The following is a 24,900-nucleotide window of genomic DNA, read 5'->3' as shown; positions in this document are numbered from 1 at the left end:
CCCTCCAGGACCAGCTAGGAGGTCGCGCAAGGGGCCGAGCGTGCGTCTGCAGTTGTGGATGCAGAGCGCGTGGCCGGTGGCCACAGGAAGGTCTCACCCCAAGAGGGGAGCCATGGAGCTGTGAGCTGGGGCCACACAGGGTACGTCTGACAGGGGCACTGGCTTTCGTGCGACGGGCTGGACGTGGATGTGAGAGAAGAAGGAAAGAGGCTGATGCCGGACCGGAGCCGTGGCCTCGGCAAAGGCGAGTGGAGCTGCCGCCTTTTAGGGATGACGCAGGCCCTGGACACGGCCAGTGCGTTACGCTGCTGTTCAGGCTGAGCAGGCAGCGGGCATGTGCGCCCGAGTTCAGGTCAGGCCAGGCTGGGTGCAGAGCAGGTGACTTGCACGGAGGAGTACCGGGGCAAACAGCGGGAGGCAGAGCACCCGGACTGAGGACACAGCAAGAAAGAAGGTATGCCAAACCAGGACGCTAGGAGAACTTCCTAGGAGGTGATTTTATTTTAATTGTTATTTTTTTATAGCAGAGTCTCGCTCTGTTCCCCAGCCTGGAGTGCAGTGGTGTGATCTCGGCTCACTGCAACCTCCTTCTCCCAAGTTCAAGTGATTCTCCTGTCTCAGCCTCCCAAAGCAGCTGGGACTACAGGTGTGCCACCACACCCAGCTAATTTTTGTATTTTTAGTAGAGACAGGGTTTCCCATGTTGGCCAGGCTGGTCTTGAACTCCTGACCTCAGGTGATCCGCCCGCCTCGGCCTCCCTAAGTGCTGGAATTACAGGCGTGAGCCGCCACGCCTGGCCATCCTTCAGTAGCATCTTTAACCCCAGTGAGAAGGCTCCGCCCCACTCGTGGGCTCTAGTTCTCCCCACTGCTTGGTGCAGCTGCTGGAGCTGCCGCCAGAGCCTGCAGGTCACTCCACATATAATGTCACAGACATCCTGCAAATAAGTGTGTAGGGACAGGGGCGGATATGACTCTCTAACCTTGACCCCACCCGCCCCACCCCATGCCCAGGCCCGGCGTGAAGGAAGCAGGGCAGCCTCCTGGGGCCCGAGAGCCCCAATTTTGGATCTCTGCTGTCTTCTTACAGCTGTGTAGACCAGTCACTTGCTTTTCTGAAGTCTCAGTTTCCCAATCTGTAAAACGGGGGAAAACAATTCCTAACCTCCCAGGCTTCCCCTGTGTAATGTGATGAGGATGGTGCTCCCAACTCGCTCGGTTTCTGTGCATTTCTGCTCACGGTCATGGTCAGCCCACTGACGTTTCAGGGGACCCTGCTGTTGTCATATTCTGTTGCAAGCAGTGACTCCCCGTGGGCTGCGCACGCCGCCTCCCCACGTGCAGCTGCATCTCTGCTCTTCATAAAAGAAATCTCACTGCAGACGAGTGCATCTTTTATTCTGCTCAGCATCACAGGGGCATTTCTGTGGTATTTTATTTGGTATTTTCTTGGAGACAGCGTGCTGTGTCCTATGTTAGTAACTTTGTCTGCCCCCACGCTGTCCCACGTCCTCCTCTTCATCAAGCATTCTTTACAGAAGGCCTGGTACTGGCAGAGCACTAGGAACTAGGTCCCTGTCCATTAGGAGTTTAAACAAAGGGAGATGAGAAAAACATGTCCATGGAAAAGTAACAACACAGTCTCACATTCGTGCATTGAAACACACTCGCATGTGCGCTCACACAGGCACACTCACACACACATACTCACAAACAGTGTTTCAGTTCAAAGAAAGCAACCAGGCAGTGGCTGTTCGGGGTGATCGTAGAATTCCGAGCAGTTGGTTGCTTGCAGCATGGGGACTGTTCTGGCTTTGGAGCAGGGAGGGCATCTGGTGAAAGCACCATTCTAGAAGTCATCTAAGTGAGAAGAGGTGTCCATGCATTCAGCGTGAGGTTGAGCCCCGAGGCCTCAGCACTGAGCTGCCGTGGCCTATCCCACCCTCCATCTAACACCCCTTTAAGCCAGGTGGCGGGCATCTGTCAGAGGTGGGATCTCAGGGTCACACAGGGAGACCGAAGCTGACTTGGAAGCCAGTTCCAGTGATTCCGTGACACCCGGTCTATACAGCTGGCTGCGGGAGGAGAGAAGAGCCAGGGGAGCTATTCCAGTGATTCAGCGACACCCGGTCTATACAGCTGGCTGCGGGAGGAGAGAAGAGCCAGGGGAGCTATTCCAGTGATTCAGCGACACCCGGTCTATACAGCTGGCTGCGGGAGGAGAGAAGAGCCAGGGAAGCTATTCCAGTGATTCCGTGACACCCGGTCTATACAGCTGACTGCGGGAGGAGAGAAGAGTCAGGGAAGCTATTCCAGTGATTCCGTGACACCCGGTCTATACAGCTGGCTGCGGGAGGAGAGAAGAGCCAGGGAAGCTATTCCAGTGATTCCGTGACACCCGGTCTATACAGCTGGCTGCGGGAGGAGAGAAGAGCCAGGGAAGCTATTCCAGTGATTCCGTGACACCCGGTCTATACAGCTGGCTGCGGGAGGAGAGAAGAGTCAGGGAAGCTATTCCAGTGATTCAGCGACACCCGGTCTATACAGCTGGCTGCGGGAGGAGAGAAGAGTCAGGGAAGCTATTCCAGTGATTCCGTGACACCCGGTCTATACAGCTGGCTGCGGGAGGAGAGAAGAGTCAGGGAAGCTATTCCAGTGATTCAGCGACACCCGGTCTATACAGCTGGCTGCGGGAGGAGAGAAGAGCCAGGGAAGCTATTCCAGTGATTCCGTGACACCCGGTCTATACAGCTGGCTGCGGGAGGAGAGAAGAGCCAGGGAAGCTATTCCAGTGATTCCGTGACACCCGGTCTATACAGCTGGCTGCGGGAGGAGAGAAGAGCCAGGGAAGCTATTAAGAGCACCTCGGGGTCTCACGGGCTCCGCGGGCCTGACAGACATGGGCAATGTAGGGACAGGGCGGGAGGGCCTGAAGGAGCCTGGGCCGCGCCCACTCTGCCGCCTCCGAGGTGGAACCCTGGCCTCGGTTTCCTCGTCAGTAAGACGGGAGCTGCAGTGCCCGCTGTGCAGGGTGGCTGTCGGGATGGATGCTTAGCAAAATGTTGCACCCCATAGTATGGGGCCTGACAGCCTGTCCAAAACTGGCAGCTCATGTTAGTAGTACCAGCAGCAGGGGGTGGCAGAGAAAATAGAAATCTGAGGAAAAAAGGAAGAAAAAAAGGACTTGGTTGTTGTGTCATGACTTGGTTGTTTAAAAAATTAATGTTGGCCGGGCACAGTGGCTCACACCTCTAATCCCAGCACTTTGAGAGGCTAAGGCGGGTGGATCATTTGAGGTCAGGAGTTCAAGATCAGCCTGGCCAACATGGTGAAACCCCACCTCTACTAAAAATACAAAAATTAGCTGGTTGTGGTGGTGCATGCCTGTAGTCCTAGCTACTTGGGAAGCTGAGGCAGGAGAATCACTTGAACTCAAGAGGTGGAGGTTGCAGTGATCTGAGATCTCGCCACTGCACTCCAGCCTGGGCGACAGAGCAAGACTCTGTCTCAAAAAAAATAATAATAATTAATTTAATAGGCTGGGCATGGTGGCTTATGCCTGTAATCTCAGCACTTTGGGAGGCCAAGGTAGACAGATCATCTAAGGTTGGGTGTTCAAGACCAGCCTGGACAACATGGTGAAACCCCACCTCTACTAAAAATACAAAAATTAGCTGGACCTGGTGGTGGGCGCCTGTGGTCCCAGTTACTCAGGAGGCTGAGGCAGGAGAATCGCTTCAACCAGGAGGCAGAGGTTGCAGTGAGCCGAGACTGCACCACTACACTCCAGCCTGGGCGACAGAGGGAGATTCTGTCTCAATAATGATGATAATAATAATAATAACAAATTACACAGCTATTTATTAGGATGGTTACCATTTAAAAAAAAGTAACAAGTGTTGTCAAGGACGTAGAGAAATTGTTACCGTCTGCGCTGTTAGTGGGAAGTAAAATGGTGTAACTGCTGTGGAAACAGGATGGAGGCTCCTCAAAAAATTCAGACCACCCACCTCCCCTGTGACCCAGCATTCCTGCTTCTGGGTATACGTCCAGAAGAACTGAAAACTGTGTCTCAAAGAGACATTTGTACCCCATGTTCAAAGCACCGCCGTTTGCAGTAGGCGAGAGAGGAGAGCAACCCAGATGTCCACCGACAGGTGAGTGGAAACCAAATGGGCCTGTGCATGCGGTGGAATATTATTCAGCCTTACAGAAGAAGGAAGGCCCGTCACCTGCTGCAACGTGGATGAACCTGGAGGACATTATGCTCAGTGAAATAAACCATCACAGAAAGAAAAACACCGTATGGTTCCCCTTCTGTGAGTTGTCCGCAGCTGTCAAATTCATACAACTAGAGAGTCGGATGGTGGTTGCCGGTAGCTGTGGGGAGGAGCCGCGGGAATTTGTTTGAAGGGGGCAGCTTCACATTTGCAAGATGAGCAAGTTCTGGAGATCTGCTTCACAACAGTGTAAATACACTTAATTAACACTGCTAAACTGTAAATAAGAATGATTAGGATGGTAAATTTTATGTTACGCTTTTTACCAAAATTTTTTAAAAAATCATTTTGATCATGACTATATTATGTAGGTGAACCTCAAATACACTAAGATGAGCTATGCTCAAGACAAAAGTCACCATGTTTGGGAGACACTGCGGGTTCCGTTCCAGACCACGTCAATAAAAAAGTATCACAATACGGCGAGACACATGGTGCCTAGAAAAGTTATGTCGGTATATTACCATACCATAGCGTGTTAAATGCGCAACAGTATTGTGTCTAAAAAGCAATGTACATACCTTAATTTGAAAATACTTTATTGCCAAAAATAATGCTAGCAACCCTCTGAACATTCAGTGAATCATAATCCTTCTGCTGATGGAGGGCCTGGCCTTGATGTTGATGGCTGCTGACTGATCAGGGTGGTGGTGATTAAATGCTGGGGTGGCTGTGGCCATTTCTTAAATTAAGACAACAGTGAAATTTGCCACATCAATTAACTCTTCCTTTCACAAAAGATTTCTTTGTAGCACACAAAGCAGTTTGCAACATTTTACCTAATGTAGAATTTCTTTCAAAATTGGAGTCAGTCCAGTCACACCCTGCCTCTGCTCTATCCACTGAGTTTATAGAATATTCTAAATCCTTTGTAGTCATCTGAACAATGTTCACAACATCTTCACTGGGAGTAGATTCCATCTCAAGGAGCTTCCTTTGCTCATCCCTAAGAAGCACCTCTTCATCTGTCAAAGTTGTGTCATGAGGTTGCAGTTTGGTCACGTCACCAGGCTCGACGTCTAGTTCTCTTGCTGTTTCCACCACATCTGCAGTGACTTCCGTCATTAAAGTTTTGAACCCCTCAAAGTCATCCACGAGGGTTGGAATCAATTTCTTCCAAACTTCTGTTAATGTTGGTATTTTTACTTCCTCCCATGAATCACAGATGTTCTAATGGCATCTAGAATGGGGCATGCTTTCCAGAAGATTTCAGTGGACTCCTCAGACTCATCAGAGGAATCACTGTCTATGGCAGCTATAGCCCTACAAAGTGTATTTCTGAAGTAATAAGACTTGAAAGTCAAATTACTCCTTGATCCCTGGACTGCAGAACGGATGCTGTGTTCACAGGCAGGACCACAACATTCATCTCCTTTCCATGGACTGCAGAACGGATGCTGTGTTCACAGGCAGGACCACAACATTCATCTCCTTTCCATGGACTGCAGAACGGATGCTGTGTTCACAGGCAGGACCACAACATTCATCTCCTTTCCATGGACTGCAGAACGGATGCTGTGTTCACAGGCAGGACCACAACATTCATCTCCTTTCCATGGACTGCAGAACGGATGCTGTGTTCACAGGCAGGACCACAACATTCATCTCCTTTCCATGGACTGCAGAACGGATGCTGTGTTCACAGGCAGGTCCACAGCATTCATCTCCTTTCCATGGACTGCAGAACGGATGCTGTGTTCACAGGCAGGACCACAACATTCATCTCCTTTCCATGGACTGCAGAACGGATGCTGTGTTCACAGGCAGGACCACAGCATTCATCTCCTTTCCATGGACTGCAGAATGGATGCTGTGTTCACAGGCAGGACCACAACATTCATCTCCTTTCCATGGACTGCAGAACGGATGCTGTGTTCACAGGCAGGACCACAACGTTCATCTCCTTTCCATGGACTGCAGAACGGATGCTGTGTTCACAGGCAGGACCACAACATTCATCTCCTTTCCATGGACTGCAGAACGGATGCTGTGTTCACAGGCAGGACCACAGCATTCATCTCCTTTCCATGGACTGCAGAACGGATGCTGTGTTCACAGGCAGGACCACAACATTCATCTCCTTACACATCTCCATCAGAGCTCTCTGGCGACCAGGTGCATTGTCAATGAGCAGTAATATTTTGAAATATTAATATTTTTCCTGAGCAGTAGGTCTCAACAGTGGGCTTAAAATATTCAGTAAACCATGTGTAAACAGACAGATTTACTTTGTTGTCCCATTTCCAGAGCACAGGCAGAGCAGATTTAGCATCATTCCTAAGGGCGATAGGATTTTTGGAATGCTAAGTGAACATTCGGTTCAACTAAAGTTACCAGCTGCATTAGCCACTGAGAAGAGAGTCAGCCTGTCTTTTGAAGCTTTGAAGCCAGGCATTGCCTTCTCTCTGGCTCTAGAAGTCCCAGCTGGCACCATCTTCCAATAGAAGACTGTTCCTTCTATATTGAAAATCTGCTGTTAGTGTAGCCACCTTCATCAGTGATCTTAGCTGAATCTTCTGGAGAACTCGCTGCAGCTTCTCCATCAGCAGTGCTGCTCACCTGGTGCTTTTATGCTATAAAGATGGCTTCTTTCCTTAAACCTCCTGAGCTGACCTCTGCTATCTTCCAGCTTTTCTTCTGCAGCTTCCTGAGTTCTCTCAGCCTTCACAGAATTGAAGAGAACTAGGGCCTCGCTCTGGATTAGGCTGTGGCTTAAGGGAATGTTGTGGCTGGTTTGATCTTCTATCCAGACCACTCAAACTTTCTCCCGCAATACGGCTGTTTTGCTTTCTTATTGTTCATGTGTTCATTGGAGTAGCACTTTTAATTTCCTTCAAGATGCTTTCCCCTGGCACTCACAACTTGGCTGTTTGGCCCGAGGGGCCTAGCTTTTGGCCTGTCTCTGATTTTGACAAGCCTTCCTCACTAAGCTTAATCATTTCTAGCTTTTGATTTAAACTGAGAGACATGCAACTCTTCCTTTCAATTGAGCACTTAGAGGCCATTGTAGGGTAATTTACTGGCTTAATTTCAATATTGCAATATCTCAGGAAATAGGGAGGCCGGAGGAGATGGAGAGAGACGGGGGAGTGGCAGGTCGGTGGAGCAGGGAGAACACGCAGCATCTACCAGTGAAGCTCACCGTCTCATGTGGGAACAGTCCATGGTACCCAAAACAATTATAATAGTAACATAAAAGATCACTGACCACAGATCACTACAACATATATGATGATAATGAAAAAGTTGGGAGTACCGTGAGAATTACCAAAATGTGACAGAGACATGACAAGAGCACACACTGCTGGAAAATCGCGCCAGTGGACTTGCTTGATGTGGGGGTGCCACAAACCTCCAATTTGTAAAAAATATCATACCTGAAGGCCGGGCACAGTGGCTCACACCTGCAATCCCAGCACTTTGGGAGGCCAAGGTGGGCAGATCACGAGGTCAGGAGTTCGAGACCAGCCTGGCCAATATGGTGAAAACCCGTCTCTACTAAAAATACAAAAATTAGCTGGGCATGGTGATGCACACCTGTAGTCCTAAAACTACTTGGGAGGGAGGCTGAGGCAGGAGAATTGCTTGAACCCAGGAGATGGAGGCTGCAGTGAGCCGAGATCATGCCACTGCCCTCCAGCCTGGGTGACAGAGCGAGACTCCATCTCCAAAAAAATAAAAAAAGAAAGAAGGAAGAAACATCATATCTGTGGAGTGTGATAAAGTGAAGCACCATAAAACAAAGTCTCCTGTATCGTGTACGGGGCCGCTTGCATGTGTAGTTAATCTTTCTTCTTTTTCTTTTTCCCAGTAATGCCATCGGTCCCCTGGTAGCCTTATGGCTGATTTACAGACAAGGCGGGGTAATGCAAGAAGCAGCTACGCCCGTCTGGCTGCTGTTTTATGGAGGAGTTGGAATCTGCACAGGCCTCTGGGTCTGGGGGAGAAGAGTGATCCAGACCATGGGGAAGGACCTCACTCCCATCACGCCATCCAGGTAAGCCCGGGTTGGTGGACAGGCAGGGCAGGCTTGTCATCCGAGGTCTGGGTGGAGCTGCCCAGCTGTGTCTGAATGGCCAGCTCAACACTGGCAGTCAGCAGTGGGTCACAGGGAGGAGGGGACAGTGGGCAAGAATGGCCCCGCCCCACCTAGCAAGCCACCTCCCCTCCTCCCTCCCTGCGTCCCAGCCTCCAGCCACAGGGTCCCTGAGCGGGAAGGGCAGACAAGGAGGGGTAGCAGAGCGGAGCAGGCAGGGAGGAGAGGAGAAGCCCACCCTCAGCCAGCTTGGGGGCCAGAGGCAGGTGGGCAGGGAGGGCATAGACTTCGGCCGGCCCGGGAGCCAATGTTTCCTGAAAGTTCTCTGGCCATGCCAGCTCTCAGCGGCCACCCTGCTGGGGTTACCTTAGCTCTTGCTCTGCCAGACAGGGAGGCGTCCCCTGCCATCGTGGGTGAGCTCTGGAGGCTTTAAATGTGGTCTCTCAACCACATAGCCTTCAGCTGCATCAGGGGTTAAAGGAACTTTCAGAACTTTTAGAATACGACCACAATTTGGAGCCATCTGTGATGGGAAATCTCTCTTTTTAAAGCATATGGGAGGTTTCCTTTTCCTACAGGCTCGGGAGTTAAAGGAGGGGAACCACGGGCAGCTGGGGTGGGGAGGACAGAACCCTAACCCATCACACAGCTCTGCTCTGCATCTGCAGAGAAAGCTGAAATGGCCCCAGTGAGCCTCCTGTATACACACACAGACTTTACATTTCTAATTTTTGGTTCTCACTTGAAATTCATTTTAATAAAAGATAATTGAGAAGATTGGTTTGAAGAACAATTAGTAATCCGAGAGAAATACACTCTTTTGTAGTAAGTGCGCATTTTTAAAGTGAGAGCATAGCTTTTCCTTTTCCATTTTAGAAATGGCTATCTTACTGCACAGCAGGAATGTCTGGCCACGTGACTGCCGTGCGTGGCTTTGAAAAGATGCCAGGAAGCCGGGCCGCTGGGGCCGTGGCAGGAAAGCGCAGCCTCTTGTTCTGTTAAAGTCAATCTTGCCCGGTCAGCAGTCGGCAGTCACCCCCAAAATGTTCTGGCGCCCGCGGGGTGTCAGGGAGGCTGACACAAGGGCGCCCGTGACGTGTCTCGTGCTCCCCCCGCAGCGGCTTCACGATCGAGCTGGCCTCCGCCTTCACCGTGGTGATCGCCTCCAACATCGGGCTTCCGGTCAGCACCACGCACTGCAAGGTAGGCCCTGCCGGCCAGGATCCCTTCCCCGAGCCCTTAGGATGGGTCCAAAGCCGCCGAGCGCGCGATTTCCACAGTGGAATTTGATTGGCATCCTATGTGCTCTGAGCATACCCATGGGCTCACCTGGGAGCCTGCCACTCAGTCCAGCCATTGAGGGGACTGGGGGTTGACAGTGGAAATAGGAATTAACAAAAATCAGTTCCGTGGAATTGTTTCTGGTTTTGTTCCTTATATGATGTTCAAAGTGACTATATTGCCCTTATTTCCCCATGAGGGGTAATTGCTGATACCACTGTGCCATGCTCTGAAACCAGGAGCTGGACAAGAGACGGCTCCTGGTGGTGGTGAGGAAAGCTGGGCTCCGGGAGTTCCAGGGAGTGATCCACAGGCAGCCAGGGCGGGGAGGACCAGAACCCGGGTCTCATCACACACCTCTGTCTAGTATCTCTACAGATAGATGCTTCTAACATAGCTCCGGTGAGCCTCTGTACAGACGCACTCACCAGTCTCAACGAAGCAAAAGTTCCTTCCAGATGTTTCCTAGGTACATTTATTTGCATCGTTCAAGAAAAACTCATTGGCGTTTGCTGCGTATGGCAGAGCTCTAGGCGGCAGGAGGAATACATGAGCCCTCGTGACAGACGCAGCCACCCACGTTTATATTTACTCACAATTTTAAGATTCCAGCCATAAGTTAAAAAAAAAAAACCTCCAAGCGAAGGCAGGCGGCCTCGTGCTTCAAACACCCAGGTCAGGTGGCCCTCCCAAGAGCATCTGGAATGCCCCAGCAGTGTGCTTCAAAGCTGGGGCTCTGTGCATGAGGAATCAGCCTCAGTGGAATCATATATAGAAACACTTCAATTTCCGCAAAGCGTCTGTATTCATATCCCCTCACTGATCATCAGGAAGTGCTGGGTACTGTGCTCAGCACCACATGCATGGCGCGCCGTTCCCCCTCCACAGCAAGCCTGTGGGGTCGGAACTGTCAACTCCCAGTCCACAGGTGAGGAGGCTGGGTTCTCTCAGAGCTGGGCCGCTTCCCACGTGCACACGGCCACATGTGATAGATGGAGGATTCAGATCTTTACCTCAGGCCACACACCTCCTCATTCAGGTCCCCATCAGCACCATCGCGGTGCCCAGCCGTGGCCAGGGTGGCTGAGGCAAGCACTCCACTGGCGCCGTGAACATGAGCCCCCTCAGTCTCCCCAAGAACCCTCCCCAGCTTCACAGATGAGGAAACTGAAGCAGAGGAAAGTTAAGTAACGTGCCCGAGGTTACAGAGCCAGGGAGCCGCCCAGCCGAGGCACCCACGTGGGCGGCGTGGCCGGCGCCCTCCTCCCCGGCTCCACCTGGCAAGCATGGGGGAGGCAGGCAGGAAGAGGTGCGCCCGCTACCCATTCATTGTGAGTTTCCTAATGTGGGTTATTTAAAACTTAGCAGAGAAGCACATCTTCACTGAAGTAAACAATACGAGACTAGAAGGGATGAAAAGTGACATCTTCCCCGAACTCCATGTCAGTTCCATTCACTGTGGTATGCAGGAGCATGGAGGAGACACACGTCACTAAATATATTCTTTCCAAGGACACGGGCTTGTGACTTCCATCAGTTGTCTTTTGGAATGCTTTTAAACAGATGTAATGCCATCTTTTTAATGATTAACCTACCCTTAAGCAAGACTGCTGAAGGCAGGTAGACTCTTCCACACCAGTTGAAAGAGCTTTTCCTTTTTTTTTGAGATGGAGTCTTGTTCTGTCACCCAGGCTGGAGTGCAGTGGCGTGGTCCTGGCTCACTGCAGCCTTTGCCTCCTGGGTTCAAGCAATTCTCCTGCCTAAGCATCCAGGGTAGCTGAGATTACAGGCACGTGCCACCACACCCAGCTAATTTTTGTGTTTTTAGTAGAGATGCGGTTTCACCACATTAGCCAGGCTGGTCTCGAACTCCTGACTTCAGGTGATCTGCTCGCCTCAGCCTCCCAAAGTGCTAGGATTACAGGCATGAGTCGCCGTGCTCGGCCTGAAAGAGCTTTTGGAAAACCAGCACAGGTTTGGTTTTTCCAGCTTGTTGCTATTTAGCTAACTGTATGAGCAGTCTAATCTGTACAGATGTTTACTATGTACAGTGTTGGAATGGACAGTACTGATTTTGCTAATAACAGTAAACTCTAATAACACTAAACTATAGGAATAGATGAGAAGTATAAAATGCTTATTTAAAAAGCCAGACTCTTAAATTCTCTTGACGTGTGATTTCCCCAATACTGTATTAATATTTATACTATAATAATGTGTAACTAAGAGATTTATATCCAGTTTTTACAGTGAATAGATGTATATGTTATCATTATCCTAAGATATCTGTACAAGCACGTGGTAAGTTTTGTTTCCTTTGAGCTGGTGATGGGTAGTATTAGGATAGCTTGTTCACACATAAAGCAGGTCTCCCTGACATGGGCCTGCAGTGGGGTGCCATCTGTAATCGGTCCCAACTTGGATTCTAGTCAGTTTGTCTGATATCACTGATCTTGGACTTCTGGATAAAGTCCAGAGCTATTCCCTGTGAGCACTAAGGACGGAGTCTCAGCTCTCAGGAGCTTGCAGTGCAGCTGGAGAGCAGATGGCTCTCATCAGAGCCCAGATAATAGCAGTGCTGGGGAGAGTCCACAGTTGTCATTGCCCAGTAGTGCTTGCTCTCTCGTATCACATACTTCCCCTGCACACAACAGTCCCCAAATGGCAAATGTGGGATGAACTATGAGAGCCGTGGGATGGCGTGAAGAATGGGGCCCTCTGTGAGTGAGGCCTTGAATCTGGAAACATTCAAAGGGTATTGATGTCCACATAGAGTCATAGTTGAATTGGATCAGTTTCAGGATAATTATCCTGTGTTTGATTTTTAAGTTTCTTGCTTAGAGCCATCTAAGAGAAGGTAGGGAAAAACTGGGGACTTGGCAGGAAATAAGATGAAAACTATTGTTTAAAATGAGTTTTTGAATTATTTATCTAGGTAGATGTTATTGATTTAGGCTTCCTTCTAAGTGTAGATGGCTAAGTGCATAGATTTGTTTGAGACAGAGTCTTGCTTTGTCTCCCAGGCTGGAGTGCAGTGACGCAATCTTGGCTCACTGCAACCTCTGTCTCCTGGGTTCAAGCAATTCTCCTGCCTCAGCCTCCCGAGTAGGTGGGGTTACAGGTGTGCACCGCCACGCTTGGCTAATTTTTGTATTTTTAGTAGAAATGGGGTTTTGCCATGCAAAATGCTGGCTCATGGCTGTAATCCCAGCACTTTGGGAGGCTGAGGTGGGTGGCTTACCTGAAGTCAGAAGTTCGAGACCAGCCTGACCAATATGGTGAAAGCTCGTCTCTACTGAAAATACAAAAATTAGCCTGGTGTGGTGGCAAGTGCCTGTAGTCCCAGCTACTCAGGAGGCTGAGACAGGAGAATTGCTGGAACCTGGGAGGCAGAGGTTGCAGTGAGCCAAGATCACGCCATTGCACTCCAGCATGGGCAACAGAGCAAGACTCTGTCAAAAAAAAGAAAAAAAGAAAAAGAAAAGGCATGTGGGAGTATGAAGAATTTGAACAGTTATTTAGAGCATCATAATTAATAATAAGTATGTACAAGTTTTTACCCCACTGATCATGTCTTCCTGTCAAGCATCATGAAACATTTATAAATCCTAAAATCGCTGGGCGCGGTGGCTCACGCCTATAATCCCAGCACTTTGGGAGGCCGAGGCGGGTGGATCACAAGGTCAAGAGATCGAGACCATCCTGGCCAACATGGTGAAACTCCATCTCTACTAAAAATACAAAAATTAGCTGGGCACACTGGCGGAAGCCTATAGTCCCAGCTACTCGGGTGGCTGAGGCAGGAGAATTGCTTGAACCCAGAAGCGGAGGTTGCGGTGAGCCGAGATTGCGCCATTGCACTCCAGCCTGGGTAACAAGAGCGAAACTCCGTTTCAAAAATAAATAAATAAATAATAAATAAATCCTAAAATCAGAAGACCATGGTAAAAATCCTATAAAACTTTAAAAACAGGCCTGGTCTGATGGCTCACACCTGTAATCCCAGCATTTTCAGAGGCTGAGGTGAGAGGATTGAGCCCAGAAGTATGAAACCATCCTGGGCAACATCTTGACCCTGTCTGTATTTTATAAAAATTAAAATTTAAATTTAAAAAAAATTAAAACATAGAAGTTTTGCTAACCATGATCTCTAATTACAATAAAATCAAACTAGAAATTAATTATATATTGAAATAAGAATGTATCCCAGTGGAGACTTTTTCATGCTTTTTTAAGGTAACAATTGAATTAAGGAGTTTAAAAAAATACAATGATAGCTTTCTTGAAAAATAATAAAAACCAAATGTGCATGTCTGTGAGTGGATACAAATAGCAAAACCTGTGGTAACCAAAGCTATGCTAAGATGAAAATTCATATATATATATTTTTTGGGAGACAGAGTTTTGCTCTTGTCACCCAGGCTAAAGTGCAGTGGTGCGATCTCAGCTCGCTGCAACCTCTGCCTCCTGGGTTCAAATGAATCTCCTGCCTCAGCCTCCCAAGTAGCTGGGATTACAGGCCACCACCACGCCCAGCTAAATTTTGTATGTTTGGTAGAAATGGGGTTTCACCATGTTGGCCAGGTTGGTCTCAAACCCCTGACCTCAGGTGATCCACCTGCCTCAGCCTCCCAAAATGCTGGGATTACAGGTGTGAGCCACCATGCCCTACTGAAAATTCATATATTTAAATGGTTTAATTGATAAAAGAGAAAATAAAATAACCAAGTATTAAAATTAGGATTTTGTAAAAAGTCCAGGACAATAAAAACTGAGAAAACAGCTTGTAGGAAATATAAAAGCAAAATGAATTAAAAACAAAATAAGAAGGGCAGAAGACAGCAGCTACTAATAGAATATCAGATCACATAAAGGAAAAGAGGGAGGGAATTAAGTTGGGAAGGAGGAGGACGTTGTAACAACAGATAGAGAAGAAAATTGTTTCCATTGGTAAAGAAACCACACAGCTGTTTGCCAAGAATTTGAAAACCCCTGTGAATTATTTTCTGCAACAACATACATGACAAGGAAATACTGACCTGAGGCGTAGAAAAAAGTGGAAAATCTGACCCAGAACAATAGGGTGAAATTAAGGGAGTTCTCCAAAAACAATTGTTCTCCCCTAAAAAAGCACAAAGGTACTGGGGTGGGGCGGGGGAGGATACTGCTGACTAGATGAATTCATTAGGATCTTTTCGATTTAAACAAACAAACAAAAAAACAGCTCTTACACGATATAAACTTCCCCACAACATAGGAGGAAAAAACAAAAGTGGAAAACCTCTCCCATTTGTGCTATAGTGTACACTGAATAATCCTAATACCAAACCTAATTTAAAATATTACAAACAATGAAATCTATGTTACCTATGAATACTAATTGTAAAAATCTTCAAGATGCTGATAAATGGCATCAACAATATTTGGCCAGGCACGGTGGCTCACGCCTGTAATTCCAGCCCTTTGGGAGGCCGAGGCGGACAGATCACCTGAGCTCAGGAGTTCAAGACCAGTCTGGCCAACCTGGCGAAACTCTGTCTCTACTAAAAATACAAAAATTATCCGGGCGTGGTGGCAGGTGCCTGTAATAGGGAGGCTGAGGCAGAAGAATCGCTTGAACTGTAGAGGAGGAGGCTGCAGTGATCTGGGATTGCGCCACTGTACTCCAGCACTTTGGGAAGCCAAGGAGGGTGGGTCGCTTGAGGTGAGGAGTTTGAGACCAGCCTGGCCAACATGATGAAACCCTGTCTCTACTAAAAATATGAAAATTAGCCAAGGGTGCTGGCGTGCACCTGTAATCCCAGCTACTCGGGAGGCTGAGGCCAGAGAATCACTTGAACCTGGGAGACGGAGGATGCAGTGAGCTGAGATCATGCCACTGCGCTCTAGCCTGGGCGACACAGCAAGACTCTGTCTTCGGAAAAAAAAAAGAACTATATAAAGAGCTATATGCTGAAGAGAAGAATCCCCAAACAATTCTACCTAAAATCTAGGCCATTTTAAAAGCTTTAACAAATGTAGGGGACCGGGTAATGCCGCACTAGAGCTCGTTTCTGAGATTAGCCTGTGTACATTGGTTGAGTGTAGACTTTGTGGCTCACCTGTTTTTACTTTGCAACGTCTGTGCTCCCACAGGTGGGTTCGGTGGTGGCGGTGGGCTGGATCCGCTCCCGCAAGGCTGTGGACTGGCGCCTCTTTCGGAACATCTTCGTGGCCTGGTTCGTGACTGTCCCCGTGGCCGGGCTGTTCAGTGCTGCTGTCATGGCTCTTCTCATGTATGGGATCCTTCCATATGTGTGATTTGTCTTCTTCCAGCTGCAAACAGCTAAAGGGATGGTCTGGTGTGGGCATGTGGGAGACACGTGCCCTCGTGCCGCACACGCACATCCTGGCCGTGCATGGCTCTCATGACCAGCTCTCTGCCTCCCTTCCAGGAGGCTCCATCCCACACTGTTCACCCAGGCTGCGGAGACTCACCTTCCCGAGCTAACTTAACTACTGTACATAGTAATATGTATTAAACTGGTATCGTGGTGATATAATGTGGTGCAGTTACTTATATATTAAATATCTATTGTATCCATAGAATAGGTAGCGTTATTTCAAACATATTCAAGATGGGAGTGGAGATCATTGCCTAGAAGTCAATATTCAATGAATCTTGTACATAGCTATTTCAATAGCAAATGTTAAGCCTTTAAAAGGAAAGCGTAGATTGGAAAACAATTTTTTTCCAAATGATGTTTTTCCCTTCTAATATACTGTAAGGTAACGAGCTTCAGGACAGGTGACACGACCCATCAGAGGCCACATGCTGTGGGACGACAGCAGGACGGGAGGTCACAAGTACTTTCACTGAAGATTTGTTCATATACTGTGTATCGATTCTTGTGTAATACATCATCGTTGCTTTTGTAAATACGTAAAACAGTAATTTTTTAATGGTGTGCTTCCCTTCTACTTTTTTGATCGGAGAATTTTGGAAAGTACCAAAGAGCAGGGGAATCGTTGGCCAGTGTTACGTTTTCACGTCGTCTGTCTCACCCTCACTGATCACACCCGCCCGGAGCAGCGCGTGGCGGCGGCACCGTCACCCAGCATGCGCCACACCGTGGCTCCCACCAGCAGTGCCGCCGCCGCCGCCGCCGCCACGCACCAGATCCCGCCCACCCTGCAGTGGCCTTTCCTTGTCATCAGAGTAGGGAATGCACAGGTGTCAGTGAGGGCGTGTGGCCGAGCACTACATGTCAAGTCCGGTGTCACTTTCCATCCCAGTTCTCCTTGCAGCCCGAAGAACGGATCCTTGTCTCAAATGTCAGTGCAAAGGAGGCTTTTTCTGTGCTTTGACCTTCTAGCAGTTCCGGGACAGGAGGGAGGGGGAATGCCGGACGCTGATGGAGTATTTCTCTGAGGCCCACGCAGAGCTGGACGCCAGGCTCTACTCTAGCCCATTGGAGTCTCTTTTTTGATAGCGGGAGGGAGGAGGTACGACTATTGGAGCCTGAAACTATGGAAATGCTGCTAAAATTTTTATATTGACAAACGTTTTCTTGGTACTTCATTGTGATTTTTCATTAATCGACCATATTAAATTTATAATAAAAAATGCCCCTCAGAAGAAGTTTGCCTCTGAAGCATTTTTCTCAATATTGGTATTTTTTTCTTTCAGAGTTTCCACAAAAAACAAGCTATATAATCTGGTCGGTGTATCCTTTGTTGGTTCCCCTTACTTGACTACTGCTATGGATTTGTACAGAAAACACACGTGAGGAGGAAACGGAGGCACGGCGTCCCCACCCCACACTCAGAAACCCGCAGTCAGCAGCTTATGGAGTAGTGGGTTGCCATGTTCTGGGCTGAGGACTGAGCGGGGAAGTGCAGGTCTTATCCTTTGCTCAAGCAGCCAAAAACACCCCGACTTGCAGCTTCTGGAGGCCCCGAGGGAAACCCCTTAATCCTCTGACTCCCTAACGAGCTGGGAAGGTGATGGATGAGGCAAAGTGGCAGGTGCAAAAAATGCATCTCCACTAAGAGCGCTGCCCTTTCTGGTGTTTAAATGGCACCTTAAGCCCTCCGGTGCCCCACTTCAAGAAAAGATCGAGTTTCCTCCCAAATCTATGTAAGTAACGGCACAACACAACGCAGGTGAACCTTGTGCAGCCCAGTCTGTGGGATTCAGGCAGAGATGCGCTCGCCACCCCTTTCCTGGGAGGAGGGCTGCCACCTGGGAGCCCCGCCCGGCCCCTCAGGCAGGACGCTTCCCAGGGTGAGAGGGGAACAGGCCACACTCACCACGTTGAGCACTCCTGTGACTGAGCACAGGTGCCCAGTTCGCCTGGCCAGCTGATCCCCCACAAGGGGAGTCACGCCAGCTGCGACCCCTGCCCCTGCAAGGAGGCCCCTGTGGGTGGCTGGGGGTGCTGCAAGCCACAGGCGGGGAAGCAGAGTGCCTGGGAGCCAAGTGAGGTGGTGGGAGGATTTGGTCTGCTGAGGCTGAGCATGGAGCATCTCCAAGCCAGAGGGAATGCTGGCAGGGGCTCCCTGTCTTGGGCCACCAGCCCACAGTTCTACCCAGAGAATCTTGCCTGAGTTCACTGGCCTCTTCCTCTAATAATGCAGTCCTCAGGCAGAGGGGACCTGGCCTGCTGCCATGCGATTCGGTTCACGAGATCCCCTTACTCCACCTGAGAGAACCGACAGGGAGGCCTGGAGACGCCTCCCTTTCCTGCTGTCTGGGCTCCTCTGAGGGGGCAAAGTCTGGATGCTGTCAGAGGAGTTTGAGCGTGCTCAAGAGATTGCTGTGCCTCAGCCTCCCGAGTAGGTGGGATTACAGCCACCACGCCCAGCTAATTTTTTTGGATTTTAGTAGAGATGGGGTTTCGCCATTTTGCCCAGGCTGGTCTCAAACTCCTGAGCTCAGGTGATCCACCTGCCTCAGCCTCCCAAAGTGCTGGGATTACAGGTGTGAGCCACTGCTCCTGGCCGTTAATAAACTTTTGAGCAAATATCTAAACACAACAGATTCATTTTCAACAAGATAATTTTTAAGCTCTCCCCACCTCCCCTTCTTAAAAGAAGCTGAATTTGAATTCTTAAGCAGTAGTGATCTCAAGCTGCAGAATAAAAATTTTAAATCAGCACCGTTAGGATGACAAGTAAAAATCTCTGGCCTCTGGGTTTATTTGATGACAAAGCGAGGTGGTGAAAAGGGCCTCTGAGGAGCTCTTGCAGTGAGTTTTGAGGCATCCCGGGCGAGGCTGTTGCTGGACTGTGCTCACCCATGGGAGACCATGCTTGCTGGTGCCTTTCAGGCTTCTGGAGTCTGGTAGGACCGGGCTCAGAGTTCAGCTCCTGCTTCACTGACCCTGGGCCACTTCCATCGCTCCTATTAGAGCCAATTTTCCTGTGTTCAAAATGGGAAAAGGGACCCTCTCCCAGGAGGAGTGTGAGGATCGGGGCATTGGCATGAAAAAGGGATCACCCCAGGGCCTGGCCCCAAACAGGGGCTCCCCAAGCAAGCATTTGTCCCTCTCTTGTGGACTCCCCTCAGGAGGATGGCTCTCAGGAGAGCATTAATGGGATGATGAGCAAAGGGAACAGAAAACAGACCACAGTTAGTTGAACAAAACCACTAGAGAGAGAATGGGTTCTCTGCATGCTTGATGGGGGACCAGGAGACCTGGAGAATGTGGTTACATAAGCGGGCAGTGGAGCTCTGCTCTTTGATTAACTGTCACCCTCTTAAATATTTTTATCCTTTATTGTGTTGAAAAAAAAATAGGCCAGCCGCAGAGGCTTATGCCTGTAACCCCAGAATTTTGGGAGGCCTAGGTGGGCAGATCACATGAGGTCAGAAGTTCAAGACCAGCATGAACAACATGGTAAAACCCTGTCTCTACTAAAAATACAAAAAAAAATTTAGCCGGATGTGGTGGTGTGCGCCTGTAGTCCCAGCTACTGGGGAGGTTGAGGCAGGAGAACCACTTGAAACACAGAAGCAGAGATTGCAGTAAACCAAGGTCGAACCATTGGACTGCAGCCTAGGTAACGAGCGAAAAACAAAAACCCAAAACAATGAAAGCATGACTCATATTATGAAAAAAACAGTCACCTATATCCCACCATCCCGCCATCACCCTTCTGAACCATTTTCATTTCCCTTCTTTTTTGAGACCCAGTTTCTCTCTGGTCGCTCAGGCTGGAGTGCAATGGCGCCATCTCGGCTCACCGCAACCTTCGCCTCCCGGGTTCAAGCGATTCTCCTACCTCAGCTTCCCGAGTAGCTGGGATTACAGGCGTGCGCCACCACGCTTGGCTAATTTTTTGTACTTTTAGTAGAGACGGGGTTTTTCCATGTTGGTCAGGCTGGTCTCGAACTCCCGACCTCAGGTGATCCGCCCGCCTCAGCCTCCCAAAGTGCTGGGACTACAGGTGTGAGCCACCACGCCCGGCCTGCATTTCCCATATTTCCCTGGATCTTTGAAACACCTGGAGCTGGCTGGCCACGGCAGGCACAAAAGCCCAGAATGAGAAAATGTTTCGGGGCCAGCCCATCCGGGGCCAAGGCAGGCCCCAGGCTTCCTGACCTTATCTGGAGTCTTCCAGTTGAGCAGCGGCCAGGCCGGTCCACAGCTGTGGTCTCCATAAAAGGGACTGTGGGTAGGCCGGTGAGGAAGTTCCAGGAAGGAGCGCTGTGAGAGGTGATTAGCAGCTTGATAGGAAGCCTAGGAAGACAGGGCGAGGGCTCATTCCGCCTGTTTCTATAAAGGAAACACGAGAATTCAATACGATTTTACAGGAAGAGTTCCAGACAACAAGGATGACCATCTGCTCCCGTGTGGCTAGAACAAAACCTACTTACACAGCAAAAGGGATTTTGGCCGGAGTAAGATGGAGAATTTCCTTGCTTTTCCCAACACTTGCCATTTAGAGGTTAAACCAGACCCTGAATTTAGAGACTGCAGTGAGTGGTGGGGACTGGGGCGAGCAGGTCAAAGCAAGAGGGGCTTAAAGGGCTCCAGGCAGAGAGCACGCCCGGGAAGCTGTGGGCATCTGTTTGGCAGTAGTAACAGCGGCACCTGGTGGGGTCGAGTTTAATTGCAACTCCACTACCCCATTCCCAGGCCTGGACTCCCTCCCCAGGTGGACCGCCAGATCCCGGGGAGGAGCCGGGGGAGGAGCCGGGGGAGGAGCCGGGGGAGGAGCCGGGGGAGGAGCCGGGGGAGGAGCCGGGGGAGGAGCCGGGGGAGGAGCCGGGGGAGGAGCCGGGGGAGGAGCCGGGGGAGGAGCCGGGGGAGGAGCCGGGGGAGGAGCCGGGCTGACCGTGCCTGCACAGCGCCGGAATGCTGTGTCCCGGCCTAAATGTTTTCTTCCACGTGACTGGACCCCATTTGGAATCCACTTTTGATTCCTACACCCTTTAATCCTCTCCGCCAGAGAAAGGAGTGTATTTGATAAGTACGCTGGGGAAGAAGGAACTGGGCTGTTGGAGTCAGCCCCCTTCAGAGCACAGGCGCGCCCCCTGCCTCCGTCTCCTCCAGGCCAGCCAACCTTGGCGGGAGGGAAAGCCTGCCCGGCCGGACGCTGCCAGTGACTCACCCTAAGCCACAGCCTCACCAGGCCTTTCTCAGTAGGAAAGGCCACATTCATGGAAGTCTATCCAATCACTCCCTAATTTACATTTTTTTTTGTTTTGTTGTTTTTTAAGAAATGGGGGTGTCTTTAGCCCAGGCTGGTCTCGAACTCCTAGGCTTAAGGGCTCCTCCGGCCTCGGCCTCCTAAAGTTTTAGTATTCCCGGCGTGAGCCACCACGCAGCCACAATTTGTTCAAAGCTTGGCGGGGCCAGCGGCACGAGGAAGGGCGCGCGGGGTCTGAAAACACCCCTCGCGCTAACACACACGCCTGCACCCAGAAACGGGCTGTGGGTTACAAGGGAGGCAGCACCTGAGCGCCAGCACTGGTGTGGCGGGCAAAGGAAAAGGGGCTCTGCTTCTCAAGGGCAGCCAAGGAAGCTGCATGCGGAAGGCCAGGCGTGGCGTGGGGACCCCGTGTGTTTACAGAGAACGCTCAGGGCGCTGCTCAGCTCCAGCCCTTTCCGGCGCTAGAAGCTGAGGCTCAGAAAGGTAACAACTAGCCTCAGAGGACAGGCACAGGAAGCCAGACGGAACCGCAGGACAGCACCATCCTCCTCTGTCCCTCGAGCAGACCCTCGGCATAGGACAACGGTCAGCAAAGCACCGCTACAACATCCCAGTCACTTACTGGGTAATTCGTATGTAAAATAGGATGCGTTCACTTAACATTTGGCTCACGCCTGTAATCCCAGCACTTTGGGAGGCCAAGGCGGGTGGATCACCTGAGGTCAGGAGTTCGAGACCAGCCTGGCCAACATGGCGAAACCCCGTCTCTATTAAAAATACAAAAATTAGCCAGGTGTGGTGGGGCATGCTTGTAATCCGAGCTACTGGGGAGGTTGAGAGGAGAATCGCTTGAACCTGGGAGGCAGAGGTTGCAGTGAGCCAAGATCACACCACTGCACTCCAGCCTGGGTGACAGAGCAAGACTCCTCCTCAAAAAACAAAAGAGAAAAACCCCATGCTGGTTAGTCTCTTACCACAAGCAACACCCGTCCTCCTGTGTCACCCTCCATGGGGGAGCCTCGCTAAGGGCGGAATCCGGGACTTCTAACCTGGCCCAGAACCGGCTCCACGTGGGACGCTGGCCTGCTGTGCAGCGGTTGGGCCTCCACCTCCTCCAAGCCACCAGTCCTAAGAGCTTTAGCCTGGTTACAGAAATAATGCGAAACTTGCTTTAGAAAGCTGGAAAAGTATACAGTAAATAAGGATATTTATAATTCCACCTTCCTGAGATAATGAATATTAACATTTTGGAGCACTTTCTCCTATATTTGCATTCACATTTAAAAAAATAAAATATTAATACAAACCTAGAGGGATATCCTTTTCGTCCACTTCAGGCCATCAATACAAATAACTTTGCCCAAGAAACAATGAGGCCTCGGGGTTTCCCTGCTGCTTCTTCCTGTCTGTCTTAAGAGTCTCACTCTTGTCACCCAGGCTGGAGTGCAATGGCAGATCTCGGCTAACTGCAACCTCCACCTCCCAGGTTCAAGTGATTCTCCTGCCTCTGCTTCCTGAGTAACTGGGATTACAGGCACCCGCCACCATGCCCTGCTAATTTTTGTATTTTTAGTAGAGATGGGATTTCACCATGTTGGCCAGGCTTGTCTCAAACTCCTGACCTCAGGTGATCCACTCACCTCTGCCTCCCAAAGTACTGGGATTACAGGCGTGAGCCACTGCGCCTGGCCAAGATATCCATTTTAACATTTTGTTTATATAAATAGATATTTACGTAATCTTTAACGACACTGAAACATATCTTAAAGGACATATCAAACTGTCAGTGGCAAAAGAAACAGGAATTAGAAGAATGAGAATTTTCAATTTACTTCTAAATTGAATTTGTTTAGAAACAAATTCAAACAGCAAACTGCATTGCTGTATTTTTTTAAAAAAGAGATTCAGGGAAAACCCACTCAGGAGCCCGTCTCTCCAGGAGAGAGCTTTTCTTTCCTCTTTTCTCTTGCCTATTCAACCTCCACTCTTAACTCATATTTTGTGTGTCCACATCCTCGATTTCCTTGGCATAAGACAAGGAACCTCGGGTATTCACTCCAGACAACAACACAGGTTCATTTTGGGGCCTCGTCCAGGATTGGAAAGTACATTCATCAGAAAGAATGTTGCTGCAGATGGAGCCACGCATGGACACACTTCTTCTCCGAGGACCCTTCAATCAACCCCAGGAAGAGCCTTAACTGCTGTCCCCCACATGACACTCCTCTTCAGCAGGAAGTAGCCAGAAAGACTCATCTCCCAGCACCCCCTAACATCAGTTAGAATTACCACTCCTTATGGGGAAATGATACCAGAACCTTATTTAGGCAGATAGTGAGGGTAAGAGAGTCCTTGGTAAGGTTTCCTTTTAATAAAAAGCAGCCCCCAAATCATTTCTAACAAAAAGAGGCTTGAAAACTCAAGCTGCAAGCGTAGATAAGCAAGCTGGCGGCTTGCACAGGTGAACGCTGGCAGCTGTGCCAGTAAGAAAAGACTACCTGGGGGCCACGCATATTCAACATGGAGGCTCCCTCTTCCTTTTTGTCACATGTGCAGTAAAAAGGCAGGCAACATGGCACCAGCCAGGTAGAGACCCCATCAGCATAGTAAGATTAGGGTGGGATAGCCAGCTTCTTCGTGCAAACAGCACGGTCCCATCAATTCTCAGGCCCCATGTAAATCAGACACCGCCTCCTCAGGCTAGCCTATACACCCCATGCGTTTCATCATGAAACTGGAAGACCCACTCAGGAGCCCCCTAGCTCTCTGCAAAAAAGAGAGCTTTTCTCTCACCTATTAAACCTCTGCTCTTAAACTAAGGAAAAAAAAAAAGACTTTCAAAAGGAGTTCTACTTTTAGGAAGATGATTTACCAGTGAGTCTGAGGATATTATAATCTGCTCATTTCTTCTCTAAACTGGTACTTAATTCCTTGGTTATCATTTTTCTATCCTAGTAATCAAAATCATGTTTCTGAAGTCCAGGAGGAGCCCTGGAAGTGTCCACCCGACTCTGGCCTCCTCCCACCGTCCCTCCTCCCATGCTTCCCCAAATGCACTCTTCCCTTGACCATCTTTTCACATGCTCACACCCATCATTTCTCAGCAGCTGCACAGAGCTCCCAGGGTGATTCGACCTATCACACCATAAGCACAACAGTGTGCCGCTCTCCAGCACAGCCACGCTCACTGCTTCCTCCCTCAGCCTGCCCATGAGAGCAAGAGAAGAGTAGGGGTCAGTGAACTGAAAGGGACAGGCAGCAGCCCCAATCATTTAGATATAAATCTCACCTGTGAAAGTGCTCCTTAAAACAAATCACATCAGGATGGGTGTGGTGGCTCATCTCTGTAATGCCAGCACTTTGAGAGGCCGAGGCAGGTGGATCACGAGGTTGGGATATCGAGACCATCCTGGCCAACATGGTGAAACCCTATCTCTACTAAATATACAAAAATTAGCCGGGCATGGTGGTGCGCGCCTATAATCCCAGCTACTCAGGAGGCTGAGGCAGGAGAATCGCTTGAACCCAGGAGGTGGAGGTTGCAGTGAGCCGAGAGCGTGGCACTGCACTCCAGCCTGGGCGACAGAGCGAGACTCCATCTCAAACAAAACAGAACAAAATCACATCAAAGGTAAGAAAACCACCAGCAAGTCAGAGGAGCAG

At 49.7% G+C, this 24,900-nt stretch overlaps 1 protein-coding gene and 1 long non-coding RNA gene across 12 annotated transcripts in view; one reads left to right on the top strand and one right to left on the bottom strand.

Annotated features, from left to right (window-relative positions):
- Positions 1-17,218, top strand: part of SLC20A2 (solute carrier family 20 member 2) — a 116,506-nt gene extending 99,288 nt beyond the window's left edge. For all 10 annotated transcript variants that reach the window (XM_064370027.1, XM_064370026.1, XM_064370028.1 and 7 more), the window contains 3 exons: positions 8,092-8,277; positions 9,435-9,519; positions 15,733-17,218. In XM_064370027.1, the coding sequence (XP_064226097.1) occupies positions 8,092-8,277; positions 9,435-9,519; positions 15,733-15,897 (436 nt within the window). In that variant the 3' untranslated portion in view covers positions 15,898-17,218. The remainder of the gene's footprint in view (positions 1-8,091; positions 8,278-9,434; positions 9,520-15,732) is intronic.
- LOC135271904 (uncharacterized) lies at positions 14,138-22,719 on the bottom strand. 2 transcript variants are annotated; one of them, XR_010340027.1, is made up of 3 exons: positions 22,212-22,719; positions 20,184-20,357; positions 14,138-15,922 (listed from the first exon to the last, which is right to left on the bottom strand). It is a non-coding gene; the product is annotated as an uncharacterized LOC135271904 (long non-coding RNA). The 2 variants fall into 2 exon arrangements; XR_010340026.1 differs by lacking the exon at positions 22,212-22,719 and having other exon boundaries at positions 20,184-20,689.
- Between the last annotated feature and the right edge of the window lie 2,181 nt (positions 22,720-24,900).

This window comes from Aotus nancymaae, unplaced genomic scaffold (assembly GCF_030222135.1).
Source record: "Aotus nancymaae isolate 86718 unplaced genomic scaffold, 86718_ANA_hifiasm-v0.15.2.pri h1tg000097l, whole genome shotgun sequence".
Lineage (NCBI taxonomy): Eukaryota > Metazoa > Chordata > Mammalia > Primates > Aotidae > Aotus > Aotus nancymaae.
Note: the sequence above shows the minus strand (reverse complement) of the source record. Positions and strands in the feature narration are given on the sequence as shown.